This window comes from Esox lucius, chromosome 25 (genome assembly GCF_011004845.1).
Source record: "Esox lucius isolate fEsoLuc1 chromosome 25, fEsoLuc1.pri, whole genome shotgun sequence".
Taxonomy (NCBI): Eukaryota; Metazoa; Chordata; class Actinopteri; order Esociformes; family Esocidae; genus Esox; species Esox lucius.
In genome coordinates this window covers 1790075-1812319 of record NC_047593.1, presented here as the reverse complement: position 1 = coordinate 1812319, position 22245 = coordinate 1790075, and the positions used below count along the sequence as shown (strand labels likewise).

General features: G+C 39.2%; 2 protein-coding genes across 4 annotated transcripts in view; both read left to right on the top strand.

Annotated features, from left to right (window-relative positions):
- Nucleotides 1-2678, top strand: part of myoz2b (myozenin 2b) — a 51064-nt gene extending 48386 nt beyond the window's left edge. The window contains 1 exon segment of the mRNA NM_001303754.1: nt 2079-2678. Coding sequence (NP_001290683.1) covers nt 2079-2310 — 232 coding nt within the window. The 3' untranslated portion in view covers nt 2311-2678.
- A 105-nt stretch (nt 2679-2783) lies between these two features.
- The window catches only part of usp53b (ubiquitin specific peptidase 53b), an 81833-nt gene continuing 62371 nt past the window's right edge, over nt 2784-22245 (top strand). For all 3 annotated transcript variants that reach the window (XM_020043923.3, XM_020043921.3, XM_034291105.1), the window contains exons 1-6: nt 2784-7164; nt 13367-13562; nt 18806-18975; nt 20917-21009; nt 21687-21821; nt 21909-22019. In XM_020043923.3, coding sequence (XP_019899482.2) covers nt 13523-13562; nt 18806-18975; nt 20917-21009; nt 21687-21821; nt 21909-22019 — 549 coding nt within the window. In that variant the 5' untranslated portion in view covers nt 2784-7164; nt 13367-13522. The remainder of the gene's footprint in view (nt 7165-13366; nt 13563-18805; nt 18976-20916; nt 21010-21686; nt 21822-21908; nt 22020-22245) is intronic.

The window sequence follows — 22245 nt, the reverse complement described above, 5'->3', positions numbered from 1 at the left end:
CACGCAAGGTCCCCCTGCTCAAGCCAGCGCATGTCCAGGCCCGTCTGAGGTTTGCCAATGACCATCTGGTTGATCCAGAGGAGGAATGGGAGAAGGTCATGTGGTCTGATGAGACAAAAATAGAGCTTTTTGGTCTAAACTCCACTCGCCGTGTTTGGAGGAAGAAGAAGGATGAGTACAACCCCATGAACACCATCCCAACCGTGAAGCATGGAGGTGGAAACATCTTTCTTTGGGGATGCTTTTCTGCAAAGGGGACAGGACGACTGCACCGTATTGAGGGGAGGATGGATGGGGCCATGTATCGCGAGATCTTGGCCAACAACCTCCTTCCCTCAGTAAGAGCATTGAAGATGGGTCGTGGCTGGCTCTTCCAGCATGACAATGACCCGAAACACACAGCCAGGGCAACTAAGGAGTGGCTCTGTAAGAAGCATCTCAAGGTTCTGGAGTAGCCTAGCCAGTCTCCAGACCTGAACCCAATAGAAAATCTTTGGAGTGAGCTGAAAGTCTGTGTCATGTAATAAAATGCTAATTAATTACTTAAAAATCATACAATGTGATTTTCTGGATTTTTTTGATTCCATCACTCACAGTTGAAGAGTACCTATGATAAAAATTACAGACTTCTACATGCTTTGTAAGTGGGAAAACCTGCAAAATCGTCAGTGTATCAAATACTTGTTCTCCCCACTGTAAATAGAACAATGAAGAGAATGTATCCAGGCCAAGGCCTCATAACAGCTGTGATAAACACATTGGGTTTAACATGCCTTTGAGTGTACATACACTTTTCTACAATGGGTTACCAACATTATATTAAAACAATGAGTGAGCTGTTGCATTTGCACTTTTTCTAACTGATGATCATACATTTGATTTATTAGAGCTGATATGGGCATAGGTAATCAGTCAGGCACTGGTTCCTTCCAAGAAACACACCACATGGTCTCAAAAGAACAACACAACAACCCGTGAGGTGCGGGTGAAAACCAGGGACTAAAATAAACAACATAATGACTAACTCAAAACAGGTGCATGTGTGTTAGGGGTGCGTTTGCCATCGTTTCTGGCCAGAAGTTAGTACACCGGCGAGGTGGAGCACCAGAGGAGAGAGCACACATAGAGCAACCGTCTGTTATGGTGCAAAATGAATGTTGATTTTTCGATTCATTCAAGTTACTAAAGTCACTATAACACTGTCCAAATAATGCTTAAGGGGATGTAGAAACATACTGTTCCAACACTGCTCTTATAAAGACAGAGGTTTTGTAAATATTCAACAGAAGTTGGAAAGCCTTTAGGAATTCCTAGCATCAACTTTCAAGGCTTAATTATATTCAGTTGCTGCAGAACAACTGCAAGTTGTTAACCCGTTACTTGTTCCCTGAAAAAGGCCTCTGAAATAATTTTCTCCTTTTTGGTAACCTAAACCAATATTTTTTTTTTTACCTCTGATAGTTTACCGCTTACCTGTGTACCATTTCAGGTTATTCACTGGATTTGAACTGCTTACATTTCTATAAAACCTGACCAGTAGTGTACATGTCTGACCATTTCATACTGTTAGGGGAACTACAGTAATCATAACAGTGATGATTTATTTAAATCTTTAATCTTATGACTAGACGATGGTACGCAAGCTTTTTCTCTCATTTCCAATGATACACAAACTCAAGTTCAATCTGGAACAAGAGAGTCAGTACATATCTGTTGCATTTAGTTTAATTGGTACTTTTGAACTATTTGTTGATGCATGATTTCACAAATTATAAAAGCAATAATAGATACTATAACATATCAGATTGCACCAAAATCAGTGTTCAAAACTGAAACAAAAACATTAAACTTTGGAAATGGGAAATAAAACCTAGATAGGTTTTACTAAGGTGTATTAATTGCCCTGGTCAGCGGATGCACAGTGATTTCCCAGAAAACTAAACAAACATCCCACCTTCTTTCATAGGATAACCCATGGTGAACTTTTTTTTTTTTACCTTGACTTGAATGCGTTTCAACCAATTACAATGCTTAATTTCTGCATTGATTTATTCAATATGTCCGTATCTGATTTTCAGGGTTGCAACACCATTCGGTGGTTTCGACAAAGCCCCCCGGAGCAGTGGGATCACATTCAAACTACCTGAGATAGACCTGAACCCCCCTAGCTATCCTGAGCTCCAGGACCCAGGAATGAAACGGCCCACCTTCAACAGAGTTGCCCAAGGATGGATATCCGATGGTGCCCCTATCATCCTGCCCACTGTACCCCTGGAACCTATGCCCATCCCTGAGTCAGATGACCTTTAGATGACCTAGAAAGACAAAGGAGCACTGTAACAACAAGATCCCTTGCTGGCACCTCAAATCATATCTGATCTCCAGTTTAGGGCCGAAGCTGAAATCATGATTATTTATATGTACAACCAACTTGTGGTTTAAAATAGGGTTCATGCTGCCATGTTTCAATTATGTGCCTTTTGCCTGAGCAATGAACCGTAGTTAGTTTTGCACCACCTATCAAGTGAATAACATGTAAATAAATAGCACACATGACATGAAATTATTATTTTGGATATCAGATATCAGAATAAGTTTTGTCTTTTAGTGATGTAGACTGGTTGCCTGTTATACATTTAGAATGGGCTTAGCAATGTGCAAATAAATATGTAAATTATATATTTTTGTCATGACATTGTATAATTAATTGGCTCATGTAAATCAAACTTGGGTTTGGAAGTGTAGAACAAAATCAACTGGTTTTATTTTGACTTTGATCACTAAATTAATCTAATTTAAGAAAAGAAAAATAATAATCTAAGCTGCATTGTACTTGAAAATAGATTACTGAGTTGCAGTATGGGAGCATTTGCTACACATCCAAAACATAAATTGAATTAATGCATTCCCAATTCAAAGACGTGGAACACAGCTTAAGTGTGACAGTGTTTAATAATACCTACTAGTTCTACCCTGAACTGTACCCAGACCAATAGATACACTTGATGGCTGATCCAATTACACATGCACACACTAAGACACACACACATAACTATGTAAATAATCATCTGACCCAGACTAAATTTAACAAAGGTAAGAATAGTTTTACAGCAGATGGACATCACTGCAATGTCTTAGGGAAATTTGAAGTAACTGATCAAGTTAAAGACAGAAAACACAATGGAAGATCCAGTAAGCTGTCTGCATCTAATCAGCACTTAGGACTAAAGTCAGAGTCATCACTATTTATTAATTTACCTTTATTTATACAGAGAAATCCACTCAGACAAAGGTGTCTTTTACAGCTGAGGCCTGTATTACAACAACAAAAATGGAAAGAAATCATACATTCTGAAAAGCAATCAATTTGTCTGAGTGGACAGTTTAACCCAGTTTTGACTAGGCCACCAATCCCCAGCACAATCCAGTCTTGAAGTTAGGACGTTTTTGCATGACTGCCTTAAATAAAAACATTAAACAATGTCAGTGACTCCCAGCCAACTGAACCATATAACAGACGATGTGTGCAAAAATGTACACTCGTGATAAAATGCATGGCCAAATTATTTGACTGTATTCAGTGTTTATTTTTTTTCGAGCATTTTTTTCGAGCATCAATGACAGAAAAGGCTGGATGCATTAAATGCTTCCAAGAGTCTCTGAAAGACTTAATAAAAAAGCATTCTCTAAAATAGTTAATAAATCGCCTTGCAGACTAAGAATAAAAGTAAATAGCTACTTAGTCAGTGTATGTTTTCCATGTACAGTATATTACAGTGTGTTGCAGAGGGGCATACAAATATAGTTTTGCTGGATATAGCACAGAGTCCTGTGCTTTCACATGATATTTTGACTTCACACATTCTCCTGAGTATTTTGTACAATACATTCAGTGTGCCACAGAATACTTTTCCCACTATATGCTAAAAGTATCCCTTCAATATAATACAGTGGGGGATGGAGGGGTGGAGAAAATAGGCACAATCTGAAATCGCATACTGCGTACTGCAAGTATGTACTTTGTGGGTGATTATGAAGTATGTACTATTTAGTATATAGTAAGCTAGTATGCCAGTATTGGGACTGATTGGGACATAGTACCTCGTCATAAAATTGTCTCAACATTAGATCATTTTGCCACGCATTAACATGCCAAGTTTGAGTATTTAGCTAGACACAGTTAAGCATTGTGGTAAACTGACTAACGTTTCTAATGATGTTTACTTCCACCACAAAAAGCATCTATAAACTGTACGCCTTTTGCCTATGGCTTTCTTAATACCTTACAAGCTAGTATACTTGTATATCACTACTTGGAGTAGTCATAGTAATTGAACAATTGCTAGCGAGACTGATGACGAACTTCACACTGCCAAAGCTATTTCATTTCATGTCACAACAACGTTAGTTTCATGACGCAACAACAATAACTACCAATACAGGTGACGATAACTGATGTTTTCTGACTGACTTTTTCCTCTTACTGCGAAAGGTGTTCTGGTCTATATTACCTCAAAAAGCATGCATGGATGCATACCTCGAAAATCCACCAGAAATGGTAGACCATCCAGGAACTTTTGGCCTACTATTTTCAGCGTACTACGGTTGGGGACATACTAATTTTTTCGCGTACTAATCTGGCAAGTTATTTCAGATTGAGCCATATTGTTGTTGGATTTCTAACACAATCCCTGTCCAAAGCCAATAAGCACCTGCTAATTTACAACAATAATACATTTAAAATAAGCTTTTTGCCGAACCTCAGAACCATACATGTGGCCTTGTTGGCTTGGTGATTAGCTGGATTCACTTTAGGCCAACACACAGAAATCCTTAATACTGCTTCCTGCGATTCCAAGTCTAGGTACAAATCACCAGTGATCACTTAACTTGATATGAGATCATGTGGCCAATTGGTCCATTACGTGATTTAGCATACCTTTCAGGATGGTGGGTGATATACTCATATACTCAAGGGTAATATTACAATTTCTTCCTAATTTAACACTTAAGGCTAGCAATTCTAATTCCTTTATGAATACAGATAGACTTAAGAAGTGAGACAGAAAGGTGAATTTTGTAAAACTGCCCACGCCTCCACCTTTTCATAACCTATCCGCTATAAAAGCAATATACCCATCAACTGCATTATCTTCATTATTTGTATTCTTAGATCACCAAGTATTAGATAAAATAAATATGTCTGGATAAGATAGACCCCAAAACCTCAATAAAAGAAGAATTATGGCAAATCCTGCAAAAAGCATGGACTATTGACTATTGAAAAAAATAAAATCAATACACTACATATGCAACATTTTGTTAACACTTTGTTAACATTGCTACCAAAAGACAATAAAAATGTGAGGAAAAGTCATGCTGCAGTTGATCGAATTCTCTATTGGGTTAACGATGCATTCTGATATCTTAAGCACAGCCAATTGCAATATTTCTTTAAATAAATTATTAGTTATTAATATATCATGAGCACAACTTGTTGCTGAAATTATTCAAAACTTGGGAGGACACCTTTGAAATAGACTGTAGCTTTATAGCAAAGGCTCTTTCTTTGCCGGCTCATTCGCTGCACAACAGTGTCTGGCAGAACAAATGGACAGATTTATCAGTTTGTTAAAAACCGACATGAGTTTGAAATAATTCCCTGTTGTCTAGTCAGTTTAAACATAGCATTAGTCTATAGTATGTGTATAAAAATCACAGATTAAACAATTAATTATGAATGAGAAGGCATATGCTGCTTTAAAGGGATATTTTTCTGACTTTGCAACGTGAAGAGATTCCTTTCATAGCAATTAATTTTTTTTTTCTTTCTACATCAAAATAGTTCATGCATATCATGAAATAGGCATCAAATCAGTTTACTTTAATTTGTGTCACTAGAAGATTAAACACAATATTTGTCAAGATAAAAGTCGTTGGCCTCCTTCAGCAATAATTAGATTTTAATTTAAATGTTCTTGGACAGCAGGTAGAAAATGATAAGTTCCTTTTCCTTGGTTTCCAAGACTATTTAAGAGGTTTAAAGTTGAGGAAAGCATTCACAGAACAGATGGTAAAATGTAGCCTAACTGTGTCAGTCAATGATTTTGCCTCTGCAGGTCTCAAGATCTTAATGGATACAAAGATATGTTACCTGGAGGGTGTTCCCTCAGCACTGCATTTTGTGTTAATTTAGTAAAGCCCTATTGTACTATAGTCACAAAAAATGCAGCTGTAAAGTGGACTGAAAATAGGCCTCAAAGTAATCCATTATTTCTCCAACGGTATGTGTAATTGATACATTTTTTATAAAAAAAATGGTTTGGAAGCAGGTATGTCTTTTTACCAAAGTCAGTTCCAGACATTCATCTCAATAAAGGGGATTGTTTGTAAACATTACTATTCTTTTTTTTTATATTTTAGTAATCTTGAAATTAAGTGTGTTTGTTTTATAGAAATGCAACCAAAAAAAATCCTCAGTGTATCACAAATATTTCCACAGATTTAATTGTTTTACCACCATGGTATTAAGCCATTTAGCCACATACGCAACTAGAGCACCCTCATTACATCATGAAGTATTCTTTTTAAACTATTTTTTATAGTTATGTTATTTCCAGTCTCACCTCAAACATTTGTCTGGAATTACTTGTCTACCCTCCGAAACAATTCACTGTCTAGTGCGACCATGTCCTACATAGCTAGAGATTGCAGTACTACACACTAGGGGCGGAGTTTTACCTCTCAACTCTCAAAACATCACTAATCTGCGGATGACATTCAGGTGGCAAAGACCGTTATTGGATCTATTTCCCGAACAGAATTCCGGTTATTGAACCGAAATCATCCAAACAGCATTTCAGTCTACAATAAGACAGGGAACAAGAGGTATTCAGCACGACGGTGAAAATGCGCGTTGTCACATATGTTCTCTAGCGTATGTATTTTTTTTTAGCTATGCAGGCCGTACTGTACTGGACCACAACGATTCCCTCCACCCGCACAGCCCAACGGTATCCACGAGCGCGTCTTGGTAGTCTATTGCAGTCATTTTTGCGTATAGGTTTGTTAGGGGTATTAACTTATGGGAATCCGACTAATGTACACAACTAATGCTGCTTTGGCAGGTCAATTCCAGCGGACAAACGTTATCGACGATATACGGTGAGTTGCATGGCTGTTATAAAAAAAATCTGTATCAAGCAGGAATGTTTTCTGTGATGCAATGATGCGAGTTGCGGTAAATAAAGCGGTTCCACATCTATAACACGCATGCGTTAACAGGTGTAAGATAATAGATATGTGTGTGTGGTAGAAAAGACCCCTCACATTCTTGTAAACCCCAGTAAGTGTTGTCATTATTTGATATTTAGAATGACATTGTATTGCGAATTATACGCTAAATAAAATCATAAACATTTAGGTTACGAGTCAATAGACTAGGATAAGCATCTTTTTGCAATAGAAAACATGACTGCACCATGGATGCAGAATTTACTCATTAGAGACTGAATAATGTCTCCTAAAGTTAGTTTTGTCTCCCTGTAATCATTTATATTCATATGTATACACGTTTTTGATCACAACATACTGGATACTGTAGCCTGAATACAATGAACATTATTTATATCTTGTAAATATACTGCTTTAGCTAAAAAACAAGAACAGAAATCTAGATGATCATAGACCATCTACAGATACAGGTATCTAAAGGTCAGTTAAGGCAAATACATGTGAATAGGTATATTAACTTAGAAATAAATTTGTATGCACAACAGACTGAAAGGTGAACCAGTTTGAAACTTTGGCAGGAGAGGAAAAACTGTTGGGATGTAAGCTGGTAACTGGAGTGTTGCATGAACAAAATTCTAAAAGCAATTGCTTGCCACTTTAACACCTCACAATAACTTCACATGGCAGTGTACATGGCAGTCATCTTGTCCAACCTTTCAAAGATTGAAATATGTGTGTCTTTCGGACAGATTGGGCTACCAATACTTAAGATATAAAATACTATGCTGATAGTATATTGAGTCAGTGATAAAAACATAGTGACCAGAGACGTGGAATTGCTAGTGCGCCAGATGCAGCCATATTGCCTAGAAAGTTTGTAAGAAGGTTTGTGAAGCACATTGGGTTGTATTTTCTCTTTCTTTGTATTATTATTATTTCTTGTCAATATACCCTGTTTATCACCACACTTTTGGGATATCCACTTCATTATCAAGGCCCTTTCAAATCAGAGTCACTTAAAGCAGATGTCGAGATATTACATATGATGTCGCAATATATGTCCTCTATAGCACATCCAATGCTCTTCTGGTTCTTACCATGGTTTTTGCTCAACCAGCAAGACGAGAATCCCTTTATGCTGGAAGTAATGCATTCTCCGGCCTTCCAACTTTATTTTGCTGACAGGTGCTCAAGATGCCACAAGAAGTCACTGGAATGGTGCTAGACAAGGCAAACATACTTAAGGGATTAATAACCCCTTAACCTGAACGGTGCTGGCCTATTGCATCATTTCAGGATTCACACCCTGGTCTTTCAATTACACAGCATACTGTGAGGGAGTGACTTTAATGACTGGTATTAGCTCCTCTTAATAGAGTTTCAAGTTTCAAGGTTTATTTGTCAAATACACCAAACAACACTATCATCCTCCACAATGAAATTATTGTGACATGGCACCCAACAACTAGGTAGTGAGCATTAAGGAGAAGAATATATACGCAAAAATATACCCAGACATTTTCTGTTTAAATAAAGCAACAATATGCATAACATTGTACACAGCAGTTTGGGGAAAAAAGAGTCGTTTCCATTACTAACAGAACACAGCATAAACAAAGTAAAAAGCTAAACCACTGAAAACGTTATCTGGGCTATTTATTGCGTTAGATGAATTTCCATATTTCAGAGACTTGTTGATGGCAAGCTAGCGAACACGGAACTATAATCATGCTAGCTAGTGCTAGCGGGAACAATAATATGCGCTTTTTGACCAGTTTGCGCAAGGCTATTTCTAGCTAAAAGGCAAAATTGCTTCTTCCGAACAATAGTCACTTATGTGTGGGAATGTTTGGGAAACAACCCACAATGTAAGTACGTTTTTCTTTTTCTTTTGTAGAGAACATCAGGTTGTAACACTATTTTCCAGCAGCAAATGGAATCAATGAATGTCTGCTTAACATAACTTAGCTAGCTAACATTGGCTCATCGTCTCGACCAAAGACTGTGGCGAAACCTTAAAACATATATGCACAAATACAGATAAAATAAACAAGAAAATAATTGTTTCCCCCGTAATCATTAATCTAACTTACACATAGCTTTCCTTCACTATCTAGACAACTAGGTAAATATCATAGACTGTATATAGGTAAATATAGGTATACTTTACATGTCAATTAGAAAAGTAGCCAACTCTGCATCAATGTTCATACAAACTTCAGTTCTCACCATCTAATAAATGCCAAATCCATAATCACCCTTGTTTTATTCTGTGCTTTGTCTAATGCTCGCGTTGCTTCTGTATTTTCCTTTCTGAAGCACTCAGTGTAGGCCTACATGAACACATAAAAGTGAAGGTCATAAAATTACAATATAATCAAAAAGTTGATTTATTTCAGTAATTCCATTCAAAAAGTGAAACTTGTATAATGTATACATTCATTCCACACAGACTGATATATTTCAAGTGTTTATTTCTTTTAATTTTGATGATTATAACTGACAACTAATGGAAACCCCAAATTCAGTATCTCAGAAAATTAGAATATTGTGAAAATATTGAAGACACCTGGTGCCACACTCTAATCAGCTAATTAACTCAAAACACCTGCAAAGGCCTTTAAATGGCCTCTCAGTCTAGTTCTGTAGGCAACACAATCATGGGGAAGACTGCTGACTTGACAGCTGTCCAAAAGACAACCATTGACACCTTGCACAAGGAGGGCAAGACACAAAAGGTCATAGCTAAAGAGGCTGGCTGTTCACAGAGCTCTGTGTCCAAGCACATTAATAGAGAGGAGAAGGGAAGGAAAAGATGTGGTAGAAAAAAGTGTACAAGCAATAGGGATAACCGCACCCTGGAGAGGATTGTGAAACAAAACCCATTAAAAAATGTGGGGGAGATTCACAAAGAGTGGACTGCAGCTGGAGTCAGTGCTTCAAGAACCACCATGCACAGACGTGTGCAAGACATGGGTTTCAGCTGTCGCATTCCTTGTGTCAAGCCACTCTTGAACAAGACACAGCGTCAGAAGCGTCTCGCCTGGGCTAAAGACAAAAAGGACTGGACTGCTGCTGAGTTCTCTGATGAAAATACGTTTTGCATTTCCTTTGGAAATCAAGGTCCCAGAGTCTGGAGGAAGAGAGGAGAGGCACACAATCCACATTGCTAAAAGTCCAGTGTAAAGTTTCCACAGTCAGTGATGATTTGGGGTGCCATGTCATCTGCTGGTGTTGGTCCACTGTGTTTTCTGAGGTCCAAGGTCAACTCAGCCGTCTACCAGGAAGTTTTAGAGCACTTCATGCTCCCTGCTGCTGTCCAACTTTATGGAGATGCAGATTTCATTTTCCAACGGGACTTGGCACCTGCACACAGTGCCAAAGCTACCAGTACCTGGTTTAAGGACCATGGTATCCCTGTTCTTAATTGGCCAGCAAACTCGCCTGACCTTAACCCTGTAGAAAATCTATGGGGTATTGTGAAGAGGAAGATGCGATACGCTAGACCCAACAATGTAGAAGAGCTGAAGGCCACTATCAGAGCAACCTGGGCTCTCATAACACCTCAGCAGTGCCCCAGATTGATCGACTCCATGCCCCGCCGCATTGCTGCAGTAATTCAGGCAAAAGGAGCCCCAACTAAGTATTGAGTGTTGTACATGCTCATACTTTTCATGTTCATATTTTTCAATTGGCCAACATTTTTAAAAATCCTTTTTTTGTATTGGTCTTAAGTAATATTCAAATTTTTGGAGATACTGAATTTTGGATTTTCATTAGTTGTCAGTTACAATCATCACAATTAAAATAAATAAACATTTGAAATATATCAGTCTGTGTGTATTGAAATAAAATAATATGCAAGTTTCACTTCTTGAATGGAATTACTGAAATAAATAAACTTTTTGATGATATTCTAATTTTGTGACCAGCACCTGTATAAAGCTTGTCATTGGTCTTCACCTCACACAGCTTCAAGGAAGTACACGCCTATGAACATCTCGGTCTTCTATGTCTTACTTGAAACCATGGTAGTGGGGATAGTGCCAGTCCTGACACTGCCAGAGACAGTATTTTAACATTAACTGATTATATGTAAGGATTAGTGTCAGATATTTTAAATAGAAGATGCTGCATATGGCTCCTTTAAATTTAAACCTTTTCATTGCGATAAAATTGTTGTGTAGGTTATTAACTGGTTAGCTTCTCTTTCGTATTATGTGGGTGGCTCAGGCTAGATGTCTTTTATGAAACGTTTTACATGTTTTCCTAAAATCAAAAGATGACAAACATTTTGCTCAGTAAGGTTGTTCCCATTAAAGTCCAACTTGGAATTGTTGTTCCTGGTTCACATGCACTGTGTGCAATGGCGTGGGTTGAGGTTATGCTTTCCATGATAATGTTTGTCAGTCACATCTGGCTGTATTGTCAGATAGGAAAATGAAAATGATCTTTCAAGAAAAAGAAAAAATATTTTTTTTCTGGGTAATTTGGGATTACATAATATTATGCTATAACCCTATTGTAAATACTAGTAACTAAAGAAGGAAGAAGGTAATGAGTACTAATTTATCTTTTCATTCATTTGTTAATATACCTGTGCAGAAATACTTCAGTTATTACGGTAACATTGTTATTATGATATTATACATTGTTATTCATTTAATTTTAGTAATATTCTGCCATCAGATAGTAATTTTAATGCAAAAGGTGTGTACTATTGTGTCATTAATATTCTACAGTGATATAACAGCACTGCCATTGTTTTTTTAAATCGTTTGACTGGGTTACCTACTTGTAGGATATTACGCCTATTTGGCTTGAAGCCTAATCCTACTTGATATAGAATTAATTCAGTGGCTTCCTGGAAAGCATCATCACTCTGCCTACTCACAGCTCAAAGAGAAGATCAAAGATCTGTCCTTTGTTTAATTTTTCAGTGCATAGAAAAAGCATTGATTTGGAATCCACTTTATGGAACACCTTCTGAAATACATTTCTTCTACTTTTCAGTTTTAACTGAAATAAGTGAAAATAAATAAAAACATTTCAATTATTGAATTGTATTGTCAGTTCATTCCTGATTTGACTGAATTCGATTCTAATGGACCCCAACCCTCTAGGGAACCTCACTGACCTAGTTAGCTTGCTACAGTGTTTGTTTTGGTATCCACACTTTCAGAAATGTCAATGTTCATTTTTATTTTCAGTGCTGTGACCAAATCAAGAAACGTCTGTTAACTAAGTGTTCATTCAGTGATCATGTAGCCTATGCATTTACAAGTAATTTGGAAGAGAGACTTATCCAGAGAAACTATGTGTAATTAATGCAAGCACTGTCATAAAAAAGTGCTTGCACATTCCCTTTAGGAATTGAACCCACACCTGAGCTACACAGGACCTTTAATTAGGGTTAAATATTGTGTGAAAAGGAAACAACAGAAAACAACAGATTTTTCACCTTGTAATCTTTATTACTGGTCAGATGATCTAACTGCTAGGCTACCTAATCCCTAATAGACCTGGTGTGTATTTTTGTCACTGGCTCAAATATAAAGTCCATTCATAATTCTTGGAGAGTGTAATAAATGACAAATGAAAACAGAAATATTCAGAAAATAGGATACAGTTATTTAATGAGCAAAAGACAATAGCAAACAAGTCAACACCACTATACTGTAATTCCCATTTTATAACCTACAACCGTGGAGAAACCGCACCATTAATTATATAGCTTTGTGTGTATACAAAACGGAGTATTAACCACACCCATAAACCACATTTGCCTGGAGAATTTTACTCATTCATACATTGTACATTAATATTAAACATCTGTCAAAGGGCACTACCAAAATGAATTGGTTGAAGAAAAAATATTTTTTGAAAACCATGTAACGCCAATTGTATCATATTTGCTACATGAGATTCTGTCTACATCGTCAAGCAATCATCTGTGAAAACGTTTGCCAGTGGAAATAGTTTTAAAAATGTAAACTTGTGTATTAGTCGCACCCATGTATTACCCGCTGTGTTTGAAAGTGTTTTCTATGTCTGTATAAGCCGCAATATATAAATGGGAAATGACAGTATTCTCGCCACATTGCAAATGATTTGTCCTCTGTTCTTCTTTTAGACTCCTATTGTCATTGAATATCCAATAGTGCTATTTGAAAGCTTTCCTATGGATAAACCTGAGAAGAACTTCAATGGATCTCTTAGGAAGATTCAGGCAAGGATGTAATGGATTGGTCCCAAGGCCAAACAACAGCACCAACTCCCTCTTCCCAGTATGTCCAGCTGTGGAAAACCTCCCCAACTCTCTGGAGAAGGTAAATAAAAACAATGTATCATAACCCAGTTGTCAAGTGCTTTTTGCTCCGATTTGCATTGACTTTGAAGAATTAGGGCCGGGTGCAGGCCAAGTCTATCAAGGTGTGGAGACATCACAACAGAAATCATCATGCAGCATGTAGAGTATCATTCTTTCTAGAAATGACAAGGCAATTGCAGATGTTCACCTAGCTTTTGACAAGAACTCAAAACTTTGCATACCCTTCGAGAATTGGTAATATATGTACCATTAGTAAAGAAAACATGAGTGTGCCGGCAAAACACATCTTTTATTTCTTATGGGATTCACATTCAACTGTAGGTCATAACAGAATGTCACAATCATAAAACAAAACATGGCAACAAAGAAAAGAATGAACTGATCCCTGTTCAAAAGTCTGCATACCCTTAGTTCTTAACACTGTGTAATGCCCCATTTAGCATCAATAACAGCGTGCAGTCTTTTGTAATAGTTGTCTATGAGACCCCAAATTCTTGCAGGTGGTATAGCTGCCCATTCGTCTTGGCAAAATGCCTCCAAGTCATGCAAAGTCTTTGGTTGTCTTGCATGAACCGCAGGTTTGAGATCTCAACCAGAGTGGCTCAATGATAATAAGGTCAGGAGACTGTGATGGCCACTCCAGAACCTTCACCTTTTTCTGCTGTAACCACTGTAGGGTCAACTTGGCCTTGTGCTTAGGTTTAAGTTCAAGAGCGTCTCATGTGCAGCTTTTTTGCAGAAGAATGCAAATTGTCTGCCAGTATTTTCTGATAACATGCTGTATTCGTCTTTCCATAAATTTTCAAGATTCCCTGTGCCTTTAGAGCTCACACAACCCCAAAACATCAGTGAGCCACCACCATGCTTCACAGTGGGTGGTATTCCGTTTATTAAAGGCCTTTTTGACCCCTCTCCAAACATAGCGCTTATGGTTGTGACCATAAAGATCTATTTTTGTCCAAATTACAGTGTGCCAGAAGCGGTGAGTCGTGTCAAGTGATTGTTGGACATATTGTAACCAGGCTTTTTTGCGGCATTGGCACAGTAAAAACTTCTTTCTGGCAACTTGACCATGCAGCTCAAGTATCGTCATATTGTGCTCTTTGAAACAACCACACTGTCTTTTTCCAGAGCATCCTGCATTTCTCCTGAGGATATTTCTTTTTATCCCAAACAATTCTTCTGGCAGTTAAGGCTGAAATCTTTATTGATCTACCTGACCTTGGCTCGGTATCAAGAAATCCCAGAGTTTTCCACTTCTTATTGATGATTGATCAGTACTGACTGACTATGTCTTATATATACATATATATACACTCACCTAAAGGATTATTAGGAACACCTGTTAAATTTCTCATTAATGCAATTATCTAATCAACCAACCACATGGCAGTTGCTTCAATGCATTTAGGGGTGTGGTCCTGGTCAAGACAATCTCCTGAACTCCAAACGGAATGTCAGAATGGGAAAGAAAGGCGATTTAAGCAATTTTGAGCGTGGCATGGTTGTTGGTGCCAGACGGGCCAGTCTGAGTATTTCACAATCTGCTCAGTTACTGGGATTTTCACGCACAACCATTTCTAGGGTTTACAAAGAATGGTGTGAAATGGGAAAAACATCCAGTATGCGGCAGTCCTGTGGGCGAAAATGCCTTTTTGATGCTAGAGGTCAGAGGAGAATGGGCCGACTGATTCAAGCTGATAGAAGAGCAACTTTGACTGAAATAACCACTCGTTACAACTGAGGTGTGCAGCAAAGCATTTGTGAAGCCACAACACGCACAACCTTAAGGCGGATGGGTTACAACAGCAGTGTACCACTCATGTACACTACAAATAGGAAAAAGAGGCTACAATTTGCACGAGCTCACCAAAATTGGACAGTTGAAGACTGGAATAATGTTGCCTGGTCTGATGAGTCTCGATTTCTGTTGAGACATTCAGAATTTGGCGTAAACAGAATGAGAACATGGATCCATCATGCCTTGTTACCACTGTGCAGGCTGGTGGTGGTGGTGTAATGGTGTGGGGGATGTTTTCTTGGCACACTTTAGGCCCACGGCCTACCTGAGCATTGTTTCTGACCATGTCCATCCCTTTATGACCACCATGTACCCATCCACTGATGGCTACTTCCAGCAGGATAATGCACCATGTCACAAAGGTTGATCATTTCAAATTGGTTTCTTGAACATGACAATGAGTTCACTGTACTGAAATGGCCCCCACAGTCACCAGATCTCATCCCAAAAGAGCATCTTTGGGATGTGGTGGGACGTGGACCTTCGTGCCCTGGATGTGCATCCCACAAATCTCCATCAACTGCAAGATGTTATCCTATCAATATGGGCCAACATTTCTAAAGAATGCTTTCAGCACCTAGTTAAATCAATGCCACGTAGAATTACGGCAGTTCTGAAGGCGAAAGGGGGTCCATACAGACCTTCTCCAGATCCTTCAGGTTTCGGGGCTATCGCTGAGCAATACGGACTTTCAGCTCCCTCCAAAGATTTGCTATTGGGTTCAGGTCTGGAGACTGGCTAGGCCACTCCAGGACCTTGAGATGCCTCTTACAGAGCCACTTCTTAGTTGCCCTGGCTGTGTGTTTCGGGTCGTTGTCATACTGGAAGACCCAGCCACGGCCCATCTTCAATGGTTGGGATGGTGTTCTTGGGATTGTACTCATTCTTATTCTTCCTCCAAACACGGCGAGTGGAGTTTAGACCAAAAAGCTCTATTTTTGTCTCATCAGACCACATGACCTTCTCCCATTCCTCATTGGCAAACTTCAGACGGGCCTGGACATGCGCTGGCTTGAGCAGGGGGACCTTGCGTGAGCTGCAGGATTTTAATCCATGACGGCGTGGTGTGTTACTAATGGTTTTCTTTGAGACTGTGGTCCCAGCTCTCTTCAGGTCATTGACCAAGTCCTGTCATGTAGTTCTGGGCTGATCCCTCACCTTCCTCATGATCATTGATGCCCCACAAGGTGAGATCTTGCATGGAGCCCCAGACTGAGGGAGATTGACCCTCATCTTGAACTTCTTCCATTTTCTAATAATTGCGCCAACAGCTGTTGCCTTCTCACCAAGCTGCTTGCCTATTGTCCTGTAGCCCATCCCAGCCTTGTGCAGGTCTACAATTTTATCCCTGATGTCCTTACACAGCTCTCTGGTCTTGGCCATTGTGGAGAGATTGGAGTCTGTTTGATTGAGTGTGTGGACAGGTGTCTTTTATACAGTTAACGAGTTCAGACAGGTGCAGTTAATACAGGTAATGAGTGGAGAACAGGAGGGCTTCTTAAAGAAAAGCTAACAGGTCTGTGAGAGCCGGAATTCTTACTGGTTGGTAGGTGATCAAATACTTCTGTCATGCAATAAAACGCAAATTAATTATTTAAAAATCATACAATGTGATTTTCTGGATTTTTGTTTTAGATTCCGTCTCTCACAGTTGATGTGTACATATGATAGAAATTACAGACCTCTAAATGACAGAAAACCTGCAAAATCGGCAATGTATCAAATACTTGTTCTCCCCACTGTATATATATCTTTTTTTTTTCTCTACTCCCTGGCTCAAGCCTACTCAGTGCATCCAAGTGAGAGCTAACAAATTCATTGACTATTTATACACAGACACTAATTGAAATTTAAAAAGCTACAGGTTTGGGAAATTCACCTTTAATTGCCATTTTCACCTGTTTGTCACCGGGTGTTTCTGTAACAAGGCCAAACATTCAAGGGTTTGTAAAATTTTGACCAGGGCCATTTGGGTGATTTCTGTTATCATTATGAATTAAAAAGGAGCGAAACAAATATGTGATATTAAATGGCTTCATATGATCACTATCCTTATATAAAAGACATGATCAGTCGTATTTTTTAAATCAATGCCAAAATGTCACAATTTCTGCCAGGGTATGCAAACTTATGAGCACAACTGTATATATAACATTGCAAAACTTTAGGGAGCCTGACAGAAAGTGAATTACATCCAAAGTTATCAAGGCATGGCAAAAACACGTTTTTGTCAACGATAAATCCTACACATGCAACACAAAATGCTCTGCAATGCAATGCAGCAAGGCAAGTGTAATGTTCCAATAGAAATTCATGAACTTCCGGTGTACCAGAGCACATTGACTCTGTAGGCGTGATCATTGCTTTATATGGTATCTTTTTCGAATCCTGCAAGGTGTCATGTAATCATCACAATCCATGTGCTGGATCACAGTAGAAATAATCACACAGGAGAGTTTGATTTTATCCATAACAAGACAATTGCAGATGTTTACGGTGATAATAATGCTGTAAAAATGGGTTTGCAGAAGTAGTCAAATGCCAGGTGTTTCAACTTTCTGAACTTTGCAAAAAAAAAATCCTCTCAGATATTGTATATTTTATTGTCATAATTGAACAGATGTTTATTATGGATAAAATCATCAATCCATGTTGATACTGTTGTTTTTAATGAAATGGCCTAAAAGTATCACGGAGTCACCTCTTCACCATTTGATGTTGAGACTGATGAAGCTGCCAGCCATTTGAGGACCTGTGATGCGTCTGTTTCTCAAACTAGACACTAAAGGATTTGTCCTTTTGCTCTGTTGTGTCCCACACTTCTATTCTGGTTAGAGCCAGTTTGCGCTGTTCTGTCAAGGGAGTAATACACAACATTGTATGAGATCTCCAGTTTCTTTGCAGTTGTTTGTATGGAATAGCCTTCCCTTCTCAGAACAAAATTAGAATGATGAATTTCAGAAGAAAGTTATTTGTTTCTGGCCGTTTTGAGACTGTAATCAAACCCATAAACGTTGATGTTGAAGATACTGAACTAGTCTAAAGGCCAGTTTTATTGCTTCTTTAATCAGCACAACAGTTTTCAGCTGTGGTAACATAATTGCAAAAGGGTTTTCTAATGATCAATTAGCTTTGGTTTTCTTTAGAAAAGAAGGACATTTCTAAGTGACCCTAAATTTTCAACAGGAATATAGAAATTGTGGCCATAGGCAGTATTGACCCGCAGTACACAGACAAAACGAGGGATGACGCACTCCCATCGGTAGTAGTAACGTGCGTCTTGCCAACAGATAGATAACCTATGTGCACGCATCAGTGGTGTTCAAACTGGGGTAATTAACTTTGGAATACGGGGGGCTGAAGTACTCCACCCCTAATTCCTGCAGCTATGATTCAGAGTATTGAATAAAAAAGTTAGTGTGTTGCTAAAATCTCCCCAGGGGCAGTATCTAATTTGGCATGGGCCAAGCTCTTCAAAAAGCCTGGAGGTGGTGGAGGTGGGGGTCTGGCTAAGTCCTATCAGCCTGGCAGCATGCTCTCTCTGGCTCTCACCAAAGGCCTACTGAATGAACCAGGCCAGAATAGCTGCTTCCTCAACAGTGCTGTACAGGTGAGTACTGAACCATGTTAATATATAAATACTAACACACATATTGCTACATGTCACAGCACATCTCACCCCGAGGCCTAATGCCCTTTTATTTGTGAGAATTCTCTCTTTGATTAAATTCTGATATTAGTATGTCTCTCAACACTCCTATGACAGCTACACAGTTGGGCAAGGATAGAGGCGATGAGGTGTCCTGTGACAGCAGGAATCTTTAGCAGATCTGTTGACAGAAGGATAATATTGGCCTCAGTTTGACCTAGTGGTAATGTACTGACTGGTACTGTGGCTATTCGGGTAACTTAAATGTTCTTCATTGGCCATCGAGTCAGCATGGTTGATCTAAATGCAGTGACCAGTTGGGAAAATAATGTACTTGTATGATTTAGTTAACATCTAGCTGATTATAACTAGCACATGTAGCCAACATCATGATCTCATTACCACTAAGTTAACAAGCAAGCCTAAGCGCCACTGCACATGCAACCTTAATTGCTACAGCTGCACGATCGAGAGCATTTTGGTGAACCTTGCCAAAGTATGGTTTGGTGGATGCTCCTTGGTTGACCGAAAGGCCCTTTAACGGGTAGTGAAAACCGCCCAGCACATCACTGGTGCCCAGCTCCCAGCTATTGTGGACCTTCAGCACAAGCGGTGTCTGAGCAGGGCACGCGGCATCACCACACCCATGCCACAAACTCATTGCTGTCCCCTCAAAATAACACAACACACAGCCATTAATGACTGTTGGCAACAAAAGTGAGTACACCCCTAAGTTAAATTTGTCCAAATTGGTCACAAAGTGTCAATATTTTGTGTGCCCACCATTATTTTCCAGCACTGCCTTAACCCTCTTGGGCATGGAGTTCACCAGAGATTCACAGGTTGCCACTGGAGTCCTCTTCCACCCCTCCATGACGACATCACGGAGCTGGTGGACGTTAGAGACCTTGTGCTCCTCCACCTTCCATTTGAGGATGCCCCACATATGCTCAATAGGGTTTAGGTCTGGAGACGTGCATGGCCAGTCCATCACCTTTACCCTCAGCTTCTTTAGCAAGGCAGTGGTCGTCTTGGAGGTGTGTTTGGGGTTGTTATCATGTTGGAATACTGCCCTGCGGACCAGACTCTAAAGGGAGGGGATCATGCTCTGCTACAGTATGTCACAGTACATGTTGGCATTCATGGTTCCCTCAATGAACTGTAGCTCCCCAGTGGCGGCAGCACTCATGCAGCCCGACCATGACACTCCCACCACCATGCTTGACTGTAGGCAAGACACACTTGTCTTTGTACTCCTCACCTGGTTGCCGCCACACACGCTTGACACCATCTGTACCAAATAAGTTTATCTTGGTCTCATCAGACCACAGGACATGGTTTCAGTAATCCATGTCCTTAGTCTGCTTGTCTTCAGCAAACTGTTTGCATGCTTTCTTGTGCATCATCTTTAGAAGAGGCTTCCTTCTGGGACGATAGCCATGCAGACCAATTTGATGCAGTGTGCAGCATATGGTCTGAGCACTGACAGGCTGACCCTCCACCCCTTCAACCTCTGCAGCAATGCTGGCAGCACTCATACGTCTATTTCCCAAAGACAACCTCTGAATACGATGCTGAGCATGTGCACTCAAATTCTTTGGTCGACCATGGCTAGGCTTGTTCTGAGTGGAACCTGTCCTGTTAAACCGCTGTATGGTTTCAAGGTCTTGGCAATCTTCTTATAGCCTAGGCCATCTTTATGTATGCAATATATTCTTCCTGAATTGTTGTTGCATCTTTTGCCAAATAAATGGGCTAGCTGTTGACAATACATCTTTGCACAATAACGTGCAAAACTGTGACCCCTCAAACTGCAATATGCACCATATTATGGACTATGTGTACCCTTACACCCCTAATCAATGCATATGATACTGTGATTCTCATGTTTTAAATGTACAGGTGCTATGGCAGTTGGACATTTTCAGGAGGAGTTTGAGACAGCTTCCTGGTCACTTCTGTCTAGGGGATGCCTGCATTTTCTGTGCTTTAAAGGTTTGTCTTTATATTATCATCCATTAATTATCTTCCACCTTGTTCTATTACTTATTCTGAAGATATAAGGACTTACAGTTTCCTATATTAATTATTTTGTAATGGTTATTTTTTGAGGTTTTCTCAACAAGTTGGCCAAATTCTAATGTTCTTGACCCAAATTTTTGCCTAATATCACAGTGTTTAATCTCAGAAGCCCAATATCAAAATTCTTCTTTAAAGCTGACTACACAGACCCTGGCTTAGGGTTAAAAAAAAAGTGTAATTTGTTGTAAATTGTTTGAAAATCTAAAGGCAAAGGCCACATTAGAGCTAAACCATAATGTCACAAGTAGCTGCAACTGTCATTACTACAACCTTGTGAAAGTGAGTGAGACATAAAACAATTTTTTATCAAACAAGTGCTCTTGATTCAACAGGCATGCATATGTTCAGTCCAGAACAACGTTTTGCCCATGAGCTGTGTATAGCTAATGTCAACTGCATGTGTGATATGGAATTTACTCCTAATCTTACTGCACTGATTTTGCCAATACTGGGTTATGTTATACTGGTTTTTCAATCCAGGACTTAGCTGGATCTGATCCAGTAAACTCTTTATGACTAGGTAAATGAAGCAATTTACCATTTGCTCTATGAAAAGTTCCATAATGCTCTATGAAAAATGTATTCTACAGAGTATTTTCAGCCAGTTCCAACAGAGCCGAGAGCGAGCGTTGCCTTCTGACAGCCTACGCCATGCCCTCGCCGAAACTTTTAAGGATGAGCAGCGTTTCCAACTGGGCCATATGGATGATGCTGCGGAGTGCTTTGTACGTGTAGAAAAATAGAACATACATTTTTATTTATTTAACTGAAGCAGGAGTTCCTAACCTTTTGAATAATTCTTGGTGCCCAAGGAAAACATTTTGGAGAGGATTCATCTGCACATTGTTTCCGACACAACGGATGCCTGCACATCGAAGTCCTGCATAACCCACCAGAAGTTTGCCATGACACTTTATGAGCAGGTACTTCAATGTATTTCTTTCTCTAGAAATGGGGTAAAGGGGAGAAATATAAACTACAGCAGGGATGCCAAATACCCCAGTAGTCATGTTTTGAGTAAACATTTACAGTGTGGATGTGTCAGCCACTACGATATGCAGAATAATTCACAGGCAGAACTACTGAAGCTACACTGCAAAGTTCAAACCACAAGTTAGCTTTGAAACAGCATGGCCAGTTCATAGTACA